This window comes from Balaenoptera physalus (genome assembly GCF_965194825.1).
Source record: "Balaenoptera physalus genome assembly, chromosome: 2".
In the NCBI taxonomy this organism is placed as follows: domain Eukaryota; kingdom Metazoa; phylum Chordata; class Mammalia; order Artiodactyla; family Balaenopteridae; genus Balaenoptera; species Balaenoptera physalus.
This window is the reverse complement of record NC_138883.1, coordinates 91123548-91138980: the sequence shown is the minus strand read 5'-3', so window position 1 is coordinate 91138980 and position 15433 is coordinate 91123548. Positions and strand designations below refer to the sequence as shown.

Below are 15433 nucleotides of genomic sequence, written 5' to 3'. Positions count from 1 at the left end.
TCATTTGTTCATTTATTCATTCAACATTCATTTTCATCAGATAGGGTAGATACTAGAAATACAGAGGTGAACAGGCTTAGACAAATGGGAGAGACCAATGTTAAACAAACATACACAAATATCTATATACAGATTGCGATAAATGCTGTGAAGGAAATAGACTATGAGAAAGAAAAACAGGAAGAACCCAGTTTATATGGGGAGGGATAGCTTTTAGGGAAGACCTCGTGGAGTAAGTTGAGATGTGAAAGCTGAGTTGGAGGTGTCAGGCAAAAATGACTTATTTTTCAAAGTAACTGTGTCATATGTTGTCATAGGCACAAAGTATTCCAGAATGCTTTGAAGAGCTAAAACTTCAGCTGTAGGAATAAGTAGTATATCCTTCCAAAATAAGTGGAAGGAAAGACTCATGAAGTGAGGAGGGAAAGTGAGCAGAGCTGCCATCCAATGCACCGGTTGTCAGGATAGTCGCTAATGTTGCAGGCTGCTGTTTGGTCCAGTAGCGGAGAGTCCATTATCCACCTTGCAAAGCAGCCAAGGACCATCCTTACTGGTATCTCTTGGAAACGATCATTGTCTTTTTCTCCCCTTCTTTCCTACCACCCCCTTTTAGACAATGTTAGTGTCTCTTGTTCCATGTTTTGACAGTGTGTAAAGTGGATGTGTTTTGTGACAAATTACCTTACCAGTTGGGTACATCTCCTGGTCTAGGTTAGTTTCTGTTCCATTAGAAATTATTTACCCTTCTTTGAAACCTTCTGCCAATGGTTTGCTAAACTATTGGCTGGCATTTCTGTATTTACATCTGGGAGAGTGTTTGTTTCTATTTTCATCTTAGTCTTTTGTTGAACACAGTATTTCTGACATTTATAACTTTGGGGAGTGTCAGGAATGGTTATGTGTTGGGACTCAACAAGGAATGAAAATCTAGAGAAAGAAATTGCAATCAGACATTTATTTTCCAAAGGACAAGTTTTCTTGGTCAGTTTTTCTGCCTTTTGGATTAGATTCTAGATTGGCAATAAGATCGTCCATTCATGAAACCAGATATTGGGTCTTGGCACTACGTTTGGTTCTCTACACTGTGAGAGAACAGTGTGTTCTCTCTATTACCACACTGTGTGGTATAGAGCTCTGAATACATGTCCAAAATGCTGTGTAAAAGATCACATGAATCTGTCTCTAGCTGCCCTTGCATGGGATATGTCATGTGGTGCAGGGGGGGCCTAGTAGATTGCATGGAAGGTGGATGTAAGCTGCTGTGGTAGCCCCAAGTTGGCGTGTGACTGAAGGGGCCTCATGAAGATGAAGGATGGGGACTAGAGACATGTCTGAGAATCCACATTTTGGGAGATAGGCCAGAATGGATATTCCTTACTGTTTCATGAAGTTTTTTTACTTCCCTCTCCCACCCCAAAAAGGGCAGGGAACCCTCTCTTTTTTGGAAATATGTTTTGAAGCAAGCAGGAGTTCCCTAAGTCAGAGCTGTACTGATCCTTTTGTCTCTAGGGCTTCTATTTTTATCTTCATCTTTTGTTGAATATAATATTTATAATATTTCCCATCTTGGGGAAGGCGAGGAAATCTATAGTTTACACAGCAGTTGAAGTTAAGGGGTTCCTGTGTCTGAAGCCCATATCTCAGGGGCCCTCTCCCTATGTGCTACTTATTGTAGTCACCTCCCAACCCAAGCAAAATTCTGCTCTTCAACATTCATAGAAGACAGTTTTTTAGCCTCCACTTGAATATCCCCAGTAATCTCATTGCTTCACAAATTAACTGTTTTCATTCTTGGACCATTTTAGTCATTGGAGAAATTTTTCTTATATTTAATCACAACCTACTCTTTCTATCTCAATCCCCAATTTTCTCCTTCTGTTGCTATTAGAGTGTTTCAAAGTTTAAGGAAGCTCTCCTGGCTCCTCACACATCTACTATTCTTTCACCAGTTCCTTCTGGAATATGGTCACAGGACCTCCTTGCCATTCTTAGTCTCCCTTGTTAGAATGTACTCTATCATTTTCATTGCCCTACTTAACATGACTATCCACCTGACGCCTGTTATGTCTCAATTTTTTCTTTTACTTGTACCAAGTGCCTATTTACTTTCTTTTGAAAAAAATTCTAGGAATTATACGACCAAGAATATTTATTCTATAAGGTTAATAACTTAGAAATTAAAAACCAGGGCAAAGGAAAGAAGAATGAAAGCACACCAACTGTTAATTACTTAGTATAATTGTTTTGTTTAACTGTATTTACTGAGATTACTGGAAGCCAAGGTAAAAAGGGAAACATAGTAATTTATATAGGTCTTGTGATCAGAATAGAGAAACTATTCCGGTTCTTCAGAGGAGGCAATATTTTCTCTGGAGGTACTAAATTCTAAAATGCATTTCTCACATGGATTCTTTACAGCACACAAAGCATAATGAAAATGACCGCTCCAGCAGTCTGAAAACAAATGCAAAAATGATGTTCATGTGACTGTTTCTTACAATGACCTATAGTAGATGCTCTTGACATAACGTTTGAGCACAGCTCAAATTTCCCTTGTAACAACTCTTTTAACACTCTTCACCATTTCCTGACCCTAAAGATTCTTCCCACTTCATGTTAAAGTCTTTGTGAATTGAATACTGTACACATAAAATCCTTTCTCCCAGGCAAACGTGTCTGCCGAGTTATGGATTTGGTCAATCTAGATGATGATTCATGGGAGTTATTTTTTTCTCTTTGGGTTGGGTCCATTTCTGTACAATTGGAGTCATATGAGGAAAATTAACAGGTGTTAATTTGAGCAGTTGTGCTGGGGGAAAAAGAATAGTTACATATCTAATGCTCCCCCCACTCTTTACCTTCTCTCGGAGAGTCCAGATTGGCTTACAATCAGATTTCCTGCAGTCCGGACCATGAGGGTGAGACAGGACAGTGCCGCTCAAAACTCCGCATGAAGAACCCTCCCCCGCCAAGGAGTGGGAGCCTCCCTCTGACCATGGGCAGGGATGTGCCGTTCCAGGACACACTTGCCAAACCACAGAGATTGCAGGCCTGCTGCCCATCCATTATTATCATCATTATTTAACATTCTTCAAAGGTCAGAGCCAAAACAAATGGTCTGCTAGCCAAGCGAGTGACACCAGCCTTTACCACAGGCGTGTGTAGGCCCCTTGGTATTTAGTAGCAGTGACTTGGGTCATGTTCTTGTCTGAGTCCATCAATCTGGCCAGGCCTCTGCCTCCTGCTGTCTTCCCACAACAACTTTTTTTTTGTTTTTTCAATTCTGTCTCACCTCCTCCCCTCTTCCCAATAATAGTTACCTTGGTATGTGTTTGCTGGCCTTTCTTTCTTTCTTTCGAATTTAAACAATGAAAGGGATTGAATTAATTGCGCTAGTGAGAGATAAAAGTATACACAGAAGGCTTTTGGGGGCTTCTGAATTTTGGGTTCCTGGCTCACCCTTGAAACTCCAGTCCCCTTAGGGGTAAAGAATAGTATTGTGGTCGAAACCTTACAGCCAAGATTCTGAGTTCAAATCCTGACTCTGCCCCTTACTAGTTGAATGATCTTGGGCAACGTAACCTCTCTATGCTTCAGTTTCTTCATTACAAAATGCGTTTATTAATGAAAACTTCCCTCATGGATTTGAAATGTTACAGTTCATGAAAAGTGCTTAGAACAATGTCTGACTCAGTGTATTAGCTGCTATTACTATTATTAGGCTGCAGAAATCTTACCAAAATGTCAGCCTTATATTGAGATCCCTCTGGGTTGTGGCTGTTTGGGAGGGAGGTGTGTGGGATTGTATTTGGAGATGGATAACGGGAAAGCGCTTCAAGCCCCAAACTGTCCAGCAAGGTGGATTTTTTTTCTTTCTAACCTGGGGATAAGATGGAGTGAAATTGTGATGACTCAGAAATATCTGCATCCTAGGGCCCTTTGGTCAACTCCGTTGTTCATTTTTACAGGAGGAGTATTCAGTTCCGGGATGGATACATTTTGCTCCGTGTGCTTACCGGGGCCCACTGTCTAGGCACAGCCTCCATTTTTTGAAGCAGGGGGATAAGGTGACCTGGTGGACTTTGGAGCCAACCCTGTCAGGCTTTGACTCTTAGCTTAGGTTACTTTATTGATCTTTCCGAGCCTCAGTTTCCTTCTGTATAAAGTAGCAATTATAATTTTGACATTTCAGAGTCATTTTGGAGACTTAATAAGATAGCACATATGAAACATCCTCATAGTATCTTGCCTTAGAAGACACGTGACATTTGTTAGCTTCCTTCCCTTTTTTCTTCCTATTCTTTCCTGTCTGCTTAATTTATTAAGAAAGCCCCAGTGAGGACCCCCCTGGTGGTCCAGTGGATAAGACACCGCGCTGCCACTGCAGGGAGTGCAAGTTCGATCCCTGGTCAGGGAAGTTCCACATACCGCGTGGTGCAGCCAAAAAAAAAAAAAAAAAGCCCCAGTGTAGGAAATTTTTTTAGAGGAGTGCTTTCAAATTTAATGTGACTACAAATCACCTGGGGCTCTTGTTAAGCTACAGATTCTGATTCAGCAGGTCTGGGGTGAGGCCCGAGTCTGTACTTCTAATCTGTCCCCCAGTGACACCATTGCTTTGTCTGAGGCCCTCACTTAGAGGACCACAGAGGGTACTGTTTTCTTTCCTCCCTTTGCATCTCATTATTACCTGTTGGATTCATGTTAGCATTTTAATAGTCTTACCACACATATCTGCACATCCAGGATCGTCATTTATTCAAGGTTGTATGTTACAGGCACCTATGAAGGTTCTTCCTCATCCAATACAGGTAGCAATGGTTGAGATCTAGAAGAAACCTATCATAGACATTTTCTCATGTTCCCCATGGACCTGGAATCCCAAACTGTTTCACATAAAATGCAGTGTTCCTGCCTTGTTGAAGGCCTCCTCTCAGAATCTGGGCCCCTCCATGACTCAAGGTTGCAGGTCAGTTAGGTTAGGGAAGTGGTCCTTGTTCTTTCTTTACAGTTTGAAGGGAGATGACTTGAAGACTGTGCTTCTGCCCTCACTAAGCACCCCAGATATTTTGAGAGCCACATTCCCCAATTACTAGCCTTCTCCAGATTCATTAGATTATGTTCTCTTCAGTGTACACGGATGGAGGAGTCCACTTTTGTTCTTTTTTTGTGTGTGTGATATACACTTGTGAGTGCATACTCTTTGATGGTTCTAGATTTTAGCAGGTTTTTCAGATTTACTTTTGAGAATCCTCTTCAGTGTTGTTTCTTTGTGGTTGCTGATTTTTTTAATATTTGAACTCCTCCTTTTTCCTTTCCTGCATTATTTACTGGAACTTTTCAGCCTGAACCATCAGAGTCAGTTGCATCTGCTATGTTCATTTGGGAACTGGCTGTCATTGTCCTCGGGCAACTTTTCTTGAAATAAAAAATATGAAAGTTACTAATCTCTTTGAGTTAGAGATGTGAAGAAGAAATAATAACCTCCTTCTTCTTCTTTTTCTAATTAAAGCAAGCCTACTTTTTTCCCCCCTTAGAACACTCCAAAGTGTCCACAAGTTAGAGTTTGGTCATCAGCCATGTTACAAAACAAAGCAAGTCTATATCAGTCTTTTTTAGATTTACCTTGGTGCTGTTTCATGAAGTTTCTCCTACTTGGCTGGGGTCTACCTAACAGGTTTGCCAATTTGGGGAAGAATTTGAAAATAGCCCCAAGTAAGAACCCAGGCATTTTGAAAGTTAAGGTGGAGAAGGATTGCAGGGGGAGAAAGTTGAGAAAATATTTGAGGCAAAGAAAAGTCAGAGGAGCCATTAACATTTTCACCTTATCTAGATATATCAGCCAGGGTCATGACAAGAAATAGACAGCACACTCATTAATCAAGGGCAATTTATTTCATAGCGAACTATTTCCAAAGGTGTAGTAGGTAATGAGGACTAGTTGTAGCTGAGCTGTCATGCCCTTGGGTTTGAAGGTGATCTTGGCAGCGTGACCTCACTCCCCCCTCCCTCTTTCCCCATTTCCTGCCAGAGTCCTCTGTTGAAAAAACCCAGTGGGAAGCGGAGTGCACAGGAGCCTCTTGATATAGTTCATACTGGGCAGCCTCCTGGGCAGATAGTAGGATGGAGGTGGGTGGACAGCACATCTAGGGGGCAAATCATTGTCTGGCACACTAGTTATACACTTTCTTTTGAAAGACTTGTTCACCTGAAGACATTATCAATATTGTGAGCTCCTTGAGGGAAGGCACTGAGTGACCTGTCCACTTATCTGTAGGATGCTAGTATTTAAATGACTGTTGAGTGAATGAATGGGGCTGTTCATTTCCTTCTTTTCTCTTGCACTTGTCGGTGACCTACAATAGCTGCACGATGCTGTCTCGGTTAGGGTCTGTGTTCTTAACAGCAAGGCTTCCCATAGGAAAAGATTAACATTTTCTGTCTACATAATTATTCTACTTTTAACAATCTCATTAGTAAAACTGCTAAACAAAAATAAAGTTTACTGTATTGATATCTTGAAGTCTTTTGTATTTTTATTGTCTTTGTAATATTTGTATTGTCTTTATAAATGTCCAGTTTTAGCTAGGCAACACATTTATGAATCTTTAGCCCTTCTCAGTGACTATTAAACCTAACCCTGTTATTTCTGTTATTACTGGATCCCCACTGGTCAGCAGATGGGTACACTGTTTAATTTGGGAGGCCATGTGATTTTTGGTTCTTTCCCAGGCTGCGGCGTCAAGGGAAGCAAAGGGCCCACACAAAGGGCTAAATTAGCCTCATTAACTATCTTCAGTAGCTTTAAAAGAAGATCCATGAATAATGCCAGGGTTCTCCTAACTGTCCAGAGGGCAGGAGTCAAAATAGAAATGAGTTTATTGGCTACAAACTTCGGAAAAATTTCTCATGTAGTCAGATTGTCTTCTGACAATCTGGAGATTGGAGGCGCCTGGGGTTCTTGACATGCTCAGGTGTAAGGACAGAAGAAAATATTGATACATTGGTGGGAGGGGAATGAGTCCCTTCTTCATTAGAGCTTTGCTGTTTTTGCCTGAGGGTTCTCAGATTGCCTGTGTGTGGGGGGGGAGGGGCTTGGGGGATAGGTGAAGTGGGTGGGCCTCAGAATCCCTCAGGCATCAGGGATCCGGTCCTCAAATTTGATTCGGTTTGTTCTTTTTGTTGTTGTTGTTATACACCAATGCTCACAGCAGCTCTATCTGCAATAGCCAAAAGCTAAAAACAACCCAAATGTCCGTCAAACGGCAAATGAACAAACAAACTGTGGTATAGGCATACAATGGAATACTACCAGCAGTATGAAGGGATGAACTACAAATGACATGGATGGATCTCAGAAAGAATTATGCTGCATGAAAGAACTCAGACACAAAAGAACACATTTTTTTCATTTACACAGAACTCTAGATAATGCAAGCTGATCTATGGTGACAGAAAGCAGGTCAGTGCCAGGGATAAGTGGGCTGGGGAGCCCAGGCTGTAATTCAGGAACGAGGGAGCACAAAAGGCCATTAGGAAACTTTTAGAGATGATGGATAGGTGTTCACTATCTTGTGGTGATGCTTTGATGGGTGAATACATATGTCAAGCTTATTAAAATTTATACTAAATATGTGTATGTCACTTCTACCACAAAAAAGCTGTTAAAAAATAATAGAGTTCAGGTACACACGTCACCTCATTTTCCCTAATGTTAACAACTTATATATCCATAGTGCAATTTTCAAAACCAGGAAATTAACATTGATACAATACTATTAACTATACTATAGACCTCATTCAAACCGCCAGTTTTCCTCCTAATGTTCTTTTTCTGTTCCAGGATCTAATCCAGGATTCTACATTGCATTTAATGGTCTCTCCTTAAGCTTTTCCAATCTGTGGCAGTTCCTCATTCTTTGTCTTCCATGACCCTGATACTATGATAAGTCCTGCTCAGTTATTTTGCAGTCAGTTATTTAGTACTTTCATATCTATTAATTTGGGTTTGTCAGATTTTTTTGTCATGATTAGATTGAGGTTATGCATTTTTTGGCAAGAATATCACAGAAGTGATTTGTCCTTCTTTATGCATTCTATCACGATGTTGATATATCTTATTACTAGTGATTTTAAACTTTATCATTTAGTTGAGTTGCTGCCCGATAGATTTCTCCACTATTTTTCCTTTTGTAATCATAAGTATTTTGGAGTAATTTCTGTAACTGTTCTGTTTCTCTTCAAACTTTCATCCATTTATCCATTAGTGTATCTTGCCTGTAGAATTGTTACTATGATGTTTGCCTAATAATTTTTTATTTTTTATTTATTGATTTTTTTAACATCTTTATTGGAGTATAATTGCTTTACAATGGTGTGTTAGTTTCTGCTGTATAACAAAGTGAATCAGCTATACGTATACATATATTCCCATATCTCCTCCCTCTTGCGTCTCCCTCCCTCCCACCCTCCCTATCCCACCCCTCTAGGTGGTCACAAAGCATGATTCGGTTTGTTCTGGAAGTTAACTTCCTATAGGCTTCTTTCCATACACTTTTGTTAATGTGTTTTTGACAGCTCCTTCTTATTCTCATGAAATCTCTTGATATTTTACATAATTCAAGTGTGTATGGAGTATTTAGTGTCTTTGCAGGTCACTCTGCCTGATTATAACTCTTGGAGCACATTTTACGGTTCTATTTCCAGTGTCCCCAAAGAAAGAAAGGGTGAGGCAGGCTCACATGTCTCCTTCACATCACCCAGAATGATAGGCATTCTCTGCTCCCTCCCGTTTACATCCCCTGCTGTTAAGGCCCCTCCATTAATGGTTCTCTGAGTTCAGGTCATGCCATCCCTGGCTAAGGCTATGGGCCTAGCACTGATTTTTGCTTATTGTCGGAGGCATGCAAGTTTTTCCTTAAACAGGATTTGAAATTAAAAAAAAATCTTTTGTGTCTAGTTTCTTCACATCTCATAACCATTTAGGATTTGACCTTTTTCCTTTTAGTATGGGGGTGAAGGGCTAGGGCCACTGGGGAAGCTGCCTGTGGGCCTGCAGTTGAAGTTTATACTACAGGCATGTTTTGTTTGGCAGGCAGGGACTCCCCCCTCCACGCCCCTTCCCCCCACCCCCAAATTTAGACTCGGATGCTTTAAATGGAACACACATTCTCCTGTTTGTCTCAAGCTCCATTACACTTTATTGTTGAATTGGTTCTCTTAGGGATACCCAGAATCTTTTAAGTTCTCTCTTTCCCTGAACAGTTTAAAAAAAAATTTTTTTTTTTTTTTTTTTTGGCTGCACCTCGAGGCTTGTGGGATCTTAGTTCCCCAAACAGGGATTGAACCCAGGGCCATGAACCCAGGGCCATGAGAGTGAAAGCCTGGAATCCTAACCACTAGGCCACCAGGGAACTCCCCCTGAACAGTTCAAAAAATGGTCCTGAGTTCCAGATTAATTAAACCTGTTTTTACATTTGGCTTGGGATTTAGCTACTTACTTGTATAAATCAGATGATTCCTTATTCATTCTGTAAAAATAATAAAATTTAAAATTGTATACTTCTTTAGAGTTTATGGGATGTTTTTATCTAATTCACTGGATCATCACAATAATCCCGTAGCCAGGGAGGTAGGTATTTTTCTCCATATTATGGATGGGAGGTAATATAGCCTGGTGATTAAGAGTATGGGCTCTGGGGTTAGACAAGTGGAGTTTGAATTTCAGCTTTAGTAATTACTAGCCTAGTCTCAGCTAATAAGCCCACTCAGTTTCCTTGTCTGTAAAATGAGGAGGAGATACCTATCTTATAGGGTCATTGTGAGAAGTAAATGATTAATTCATACAAAGCAATTGGAACAGTACCTGGCATATAGTAAGTAGTCAATAAATTCTAACTGTGAAAACTATTATTGTTATTAATAGTATATGAAGAAATGGAAACTCAGAAAAGTTAAGCAATATATCTAAGGTCATCTAGCTAGTTGGCAGGAGGGTTGGGGCTTTAATCAAGATTTGGAAGCTTCTGGTACTAGTTTCTTTCCTCTATATTTACCACTGAATTCCTCATGCATTCCGGGGGGACTGTACAATGAGTCATCCTTTCTTTCATCTTTCAACTTTCTTATCTTCATTTTCTTTTTGTTTCCTCCATTTAAAACTCATGGTTATTGTCTATCCAGTAATGAGATCCACATGTCAGAATTCAGCATGAGAGGTATCAGCAAAGTATAGGAATGTCTGCAGCCCTGCAGATGGACTCTCCTTGACACAGAGATGCTGGGGACTCCTGGGGTCCCTCTGAATTTCGTGGAGATAGGTAGTCTGGAAAAATTAACATATTTCTGTTAAAGTATACAGTTGTTGCCACACATTCAGAGGCTTTTAAAAACAATTAATAAGCATATACTTCTCGATGCCTTAGTTTCTTTCCTCTTAAGAGGGAGAATACTTAAATTTTGGTGATCTCATTTGTCATTTCACACCCCTCTGAGGTAGTGAAAAAAATAGGCTATGTTATTTGGTTATATTATTTGGCGGTGGGTAGGGGAGTAATAAAAGTCCAGTGTGAAAAGAACACAAACTTTGGAGTCAGGCAGATGAGGTTAAAATCCTGGCTTCTCCACTGTTTATGTCTCCAAGTCCCATTTCCCTCATCTGTATAATAAGGATAAGCAGAGAGTTGTTTGGAGGCCTAAAGGAGAGATAATGCCAGGTACTTAGCATGTAAGTATGACTGTTACTGCTGTTGTGGGGAGGTGACTTTTCACAGTGGCCACTGTCACAGTTATGTAGGGACCCAGGTCTCCTCATTCCTCATGAATTGTGCGTGGACTTCTTCTCCTGGGTGTATTGTTTCTTTACATTTTAAAATCCAAGTGTTTTGACCTTTTGGTTACTAATTTATTTTTAATGTGCCTATTATGGAAGGTTGCTGGTTCTGGTGCGTTCATTAGGCCACACACAATGCCCATTACGTCAAAATACCAAGCTTACCTCGTGTCATGAGGCAAAATTAATGTTAGTGAATCCAACAAGGAATATGACACTTACAGGATCTATCAAATGATGTTTGGGCAGCTATTCTCAGAAAGTGAAAGCAGCGGGTGTTTATTGAGTATTTACTATGTGCTCGGCATTGTGTGAGGTAGGGGGCACAAAAGAAACACCAATTTTTTCTGTCTCTCACAGGACTGACGATTTTCTGGGGTAAATAGATGTGATTGAAACCTGACACTATTAAAGAGCAATAATGAACACCATGTGATTCAATCTTATTAGTTAAGTGGGCTCTGGTCTGGGCACTGCATGGGCTCTCATAGACTGATGGGTAAACACACAAGGAAGGCCACACTTAAAGCATGGTTTGTTAAATGAGCATAGAGTTTTATACAGGGAGCACAGAAGAGGGATTATGTGGAGTGTGTGTGCCTTTGGGTGGTGGTGAGGGCTCCAAGGGAGAGGTGACACTTGGCTTAATCCTGATGACGAGTGGGGGATGCTGGGGAGAGGAGTACTGAGTGAGGAGGACAGGAATTCACAGTTTTAAAGGCACTGAGAGAGCCTGGGGGTGACGAGGAACAGCATTTTTCCGGTGGTCTGAGCCTAGGGTTTACGGGGTTAGTGGTGGGAGAGCAGGATGGAGGTGTGAGCAAGGGATAAGTCATTAGAGATGTTGTGTACCACAATGAGAAGTATGATCGTCAAGGCATTGGCAACCAAGCAAGCAAGAGATGATTATATCAGTGCTTCAGAATGATCACTCTAGGGGGATCTTCTAGTAAAACAGGTAAGAAGTAAAGGCTTGAATCAAGTCTTAGAAGAAAAAGAAAATGAATGAATGAATAGTAGGGTAAGTGGATGATACTGTTAGTTTTGTGAGGGTTTAGAGAAGCAGGATGCCATAGTGGGAACAGTATTTGAGGAAGACTCTGTGATGGAGGAAGATTTGAGTGGACTTTCCCATAGTAGGTAGCCAGTAAGCCGGATATTGAATGGCAATAGGATTTATATGAGAGAAGACAGGAAATAATACCAGGTTACATAAATGTGTGAGATGGTCATGGAGACAAGTATAATTGGAAAAGAGTGGTAGATAATATGATTTCATGTGTAAATTGGTTGCACCTTTTGGAAAGCTTTGAAATGCCAGGTTGAGGAATTTGAACTTATTTCTAGGAAATAAGAAGCCATAGAAGGAATAGGAAGCCATAGAAGATTCTTAAATAGATATTTTGACATTTTCAGTTTGGATTAGAAATGTGTTCATGTATTGGGCCTCTTCATCTTGATTGGAGGAAGGTGTGTCTGATGAGATGACACTAGTTCTGATTCTTACATTTAATGGAAAAGCCACAGAGGCAGCATTACTTTTGGACTGGGAAATAAGGTTGGATGACCTCACTTTGGCTGTGGGGAGACTGTGAAGTAGTCCACTGTTGGGAGACAAAGAGAGCTGAGGCAGAAATGAATGAGTGCCCATATGAGATTTTTGGTGATGCCAGTCTAGAGAGGGATGAAGCAAATAGAAAGATGGGAGAAACTGCTTGCCCTGTGGAGTCTTTTAGGGATAGCAAATACAGTTGGCCCTCCTTATATCTTCAGGTTCTGCATCTGCAGATTCAACCAACCATAGATCAAAAATATTCCAAAAAAAAGTCTAGAAAGTTCCAAAAAGCAAAACTTGAATTTGCTGCACACTGGCAACTATTTATGCGGCATTCACATTGTATTTACAACTATTTACATAGTATTTACATTGTATTAAGTATTATAAGTAATCTAGAGATTATCTAAAGTATATGAGAGGATGTGCACAGGTTATGTGCAAGTACTTTGCCATATTATATACAGAACTTGAGCATCCTCAGATTTTGGTATCCCGTGGGGTCCTGGAACGAATCTCCTATGGGTACTGCGGGACGAGACTATACACAACGTGCACAGTCAATATCTCATTCCAACTCATAGCAGACATTAATTGATCTTTGTATGTTTTCCTATTGAGCTTAATGGTAGTCTTGGAGTTCTTGTTAACCCAATGCTTCAGGCAGCTACCATCAGTTGATTAGAGCTGCACTGGAATTCAAACCCATATGTCATGTCTGGAGTAGGAAATGAATGAGCAATAGATTATGATACACTCACAGTGCAAATCAATTTTTACTTTTCCAGGTGGAACTTGCAGAAATCTGCGCCAAGAGTGAGCATTACATTGGCACTGAAGGAGGAGGGATGGACCAGTCCATATCATTTCTTGCAGAAGAAGGAACTGTAGGTGGCATTGAGCTATTTGGAAATATCCACCAGGGAATGTTCACCCAGAGAGGAAGGCCTTGAGATCCCCAGAGTGCTTTGCTTTTTTTTCTGGGCAGCCTATTCTATTAGGCTCTATTGTAGGATGGTATTTCTCAACTGCTTTGTAATTCAAGGCTGTCACCAGTTCACTGGCTCTGTTTCATGTTGATCACCTCTCCCTTAAGCTTCCAGAATCATACCTCAGGTGTCTAGGTTTCTTTTTTTTCCCCTCCTTCTAATTCATTGTTAGTATGCGATTTCTCAACTCCCTAGTTATTGGGACCTCTTTTCTCGCTCTTGTCCCAAATCATTTCATCTCATGGCATTTTCATAATCTCCTGTTGGTTTTAAACCCAAATGTTAGTTCTCTTACCACATATATTCACTAGTCCTCTTTTTTGTAATTTACTCTATGGTATCATTTTTCTCTGTCAACATTTTTGGGGCTTTAGTGGTAGGGAAAAGAATGCTGACAGGAAGCCAGGAATGAATTCCTTAGCCAATACCACTTCCCCTTGGTTATCAACTCCCATAGACAGAGCAGAGGTTTTCATAGTTGCCATAAACTGACCATTTCCAGAATAGAAACAGACATTTCTTTAAAATCTTTTCTTAGTTTTCCATCAGATTCCTACAGGCTTGGCTATTTTCCAAGAATACCTGGATTTCTTCTTATTAAGAGTATTTGTTGTTGATTCCCCTAAGCCAACGACAGGAGGCATGAGGAAATTTGGTTTAATGCTAAGAAAATACTGTGGGTCTTTTGGATGAGACCTGACAAGCAGACATGATGGCAAGAGTCCTGTTGTTAACATAAGTTAGCTGTAGAGTCTGAAAAAAGTCCAAATTCTTTGGGCTTGCAAAGTACTTCATGATCTGACCCCTGCTTTACCTGCCCTCCGCTCAGTTCTATCCTCTCACCATGCCTCATCCCTCAAATACTAAGCTCCAGCTAAATTGCAATACCCAAAGCTCTATTAACACCTCATATTATTTTTTGCCTGTGAACTTGCTTATACCCTTCCTTCTTCTTGACATCCTATTTGGGTAAAGAAACCCTCTGTCTGTCCTACTTTTGCTCATCCTTTAAGTCTCAGTTTAGATTTCCCTTTTTTTCAGAGGCGCCTACACTAGGCTATATCTGATCAGGTGCTACAACTGTGTTTCTATATAGTGCCCTGTGCTTTGCTACCCTTGTAACACAACCTGGCAGTGTATTTGACTACTTGACTGCCTTTCCCACTAGATTGTAATCTCTATGAGGGCAGGAACAGTGTCTGTCTTGTTCACTCTTGTATCTCCAGTGCCTAGTACAGTGCCTGGAAGTCAGTAAATAATATTTGAATGAATAAATGAATGCATTTTTGGGAAAAATTTTTACTAAGATAAATACATAAATGGTTAAACATTTTCTGAATTCTAATACATTATATCTCACCTGTCATTTTTTTTCTCAATAGGCCAAGTTGATAGAATTTAGTCCTCTGAGGGCAACTGATGTGAAACTCCCAAGTGGAGCAGTGTTTGTGATTGCCAACAGTTGTGTGGAAATGAATAAAGCAGCAACTTCTCATTTCAATATCAGGGTGATGGAGTGTCGGCTGGCTGCAAAGGTATGAACTTGGCAAACTAGTGAAACTTGAAGTAGGCTTTCTCTTGTTCTTTTTCTCTTTGTTCCCTATTAGTTTGTCTCTTTCCCTAAAATGTAGGGCAACATTCTGACTGCAGCAGTGTTCTAACTGAAGTTTTTTCATACAGAGAAATTTGATTTCAAACTCAGGAGATAAATAAATGTATAGGTGTGCCTTGCAACCTCTAGCTATTTGGAAAGTATGTGAACTTCACAGTTGAGTCTTCTAGGGTGGCAATGGGGAGAAGAGGACACCTCACCTTATATCTGTGTAGTACAGGCCATGGGTTAGGTCTACAGGTGGAGAAAGATAGTTGGAGGTGATTGATGGGAGGTGACCATAACTAATCTTGTTTCTCAGACAAAAGTGATGATAGCCTCAACCCTCCGTCCTCTCACATGCACCATTGGCCATCACTGTTCCCTCTAAAAATGCAGGCTTGGTGTCTACTAGGGAAACGCACACCAGAAGGGAGTCTTGACAGTTCTCTGTTCCACAGCTTAAAAGA

The 15433-nt window shown here is 40.5% G+C and overlaps 1 protein-coding gene across 20 annotated transcripts in view; it reads left to right on the top strand.

Moving 5' to 3' along the window:
* GALK2 (galactokinase 2) overlaps positions 1–15433 on the top strand; it is a 140117-nt gene that overhangs the window by 70332 nt on the left and 54352 nt on the right. For all 20 annotated transcript variants that reach the window (XM_082453023.1, XM_082453020.1, XM_082453022.1 and 17 more), the window contains 2 exons: positions 13172–13270; positions 14755–14907. In XM_082453023.1, coding sequence (XP_082309149.1) covers positions 13172–13270; positions 14755–14907 — 252 coding nt within the window. The remainder of the gene's footprint in view (positions 1–13171; positions 13271–14754; positions 14908–15433) is intronic.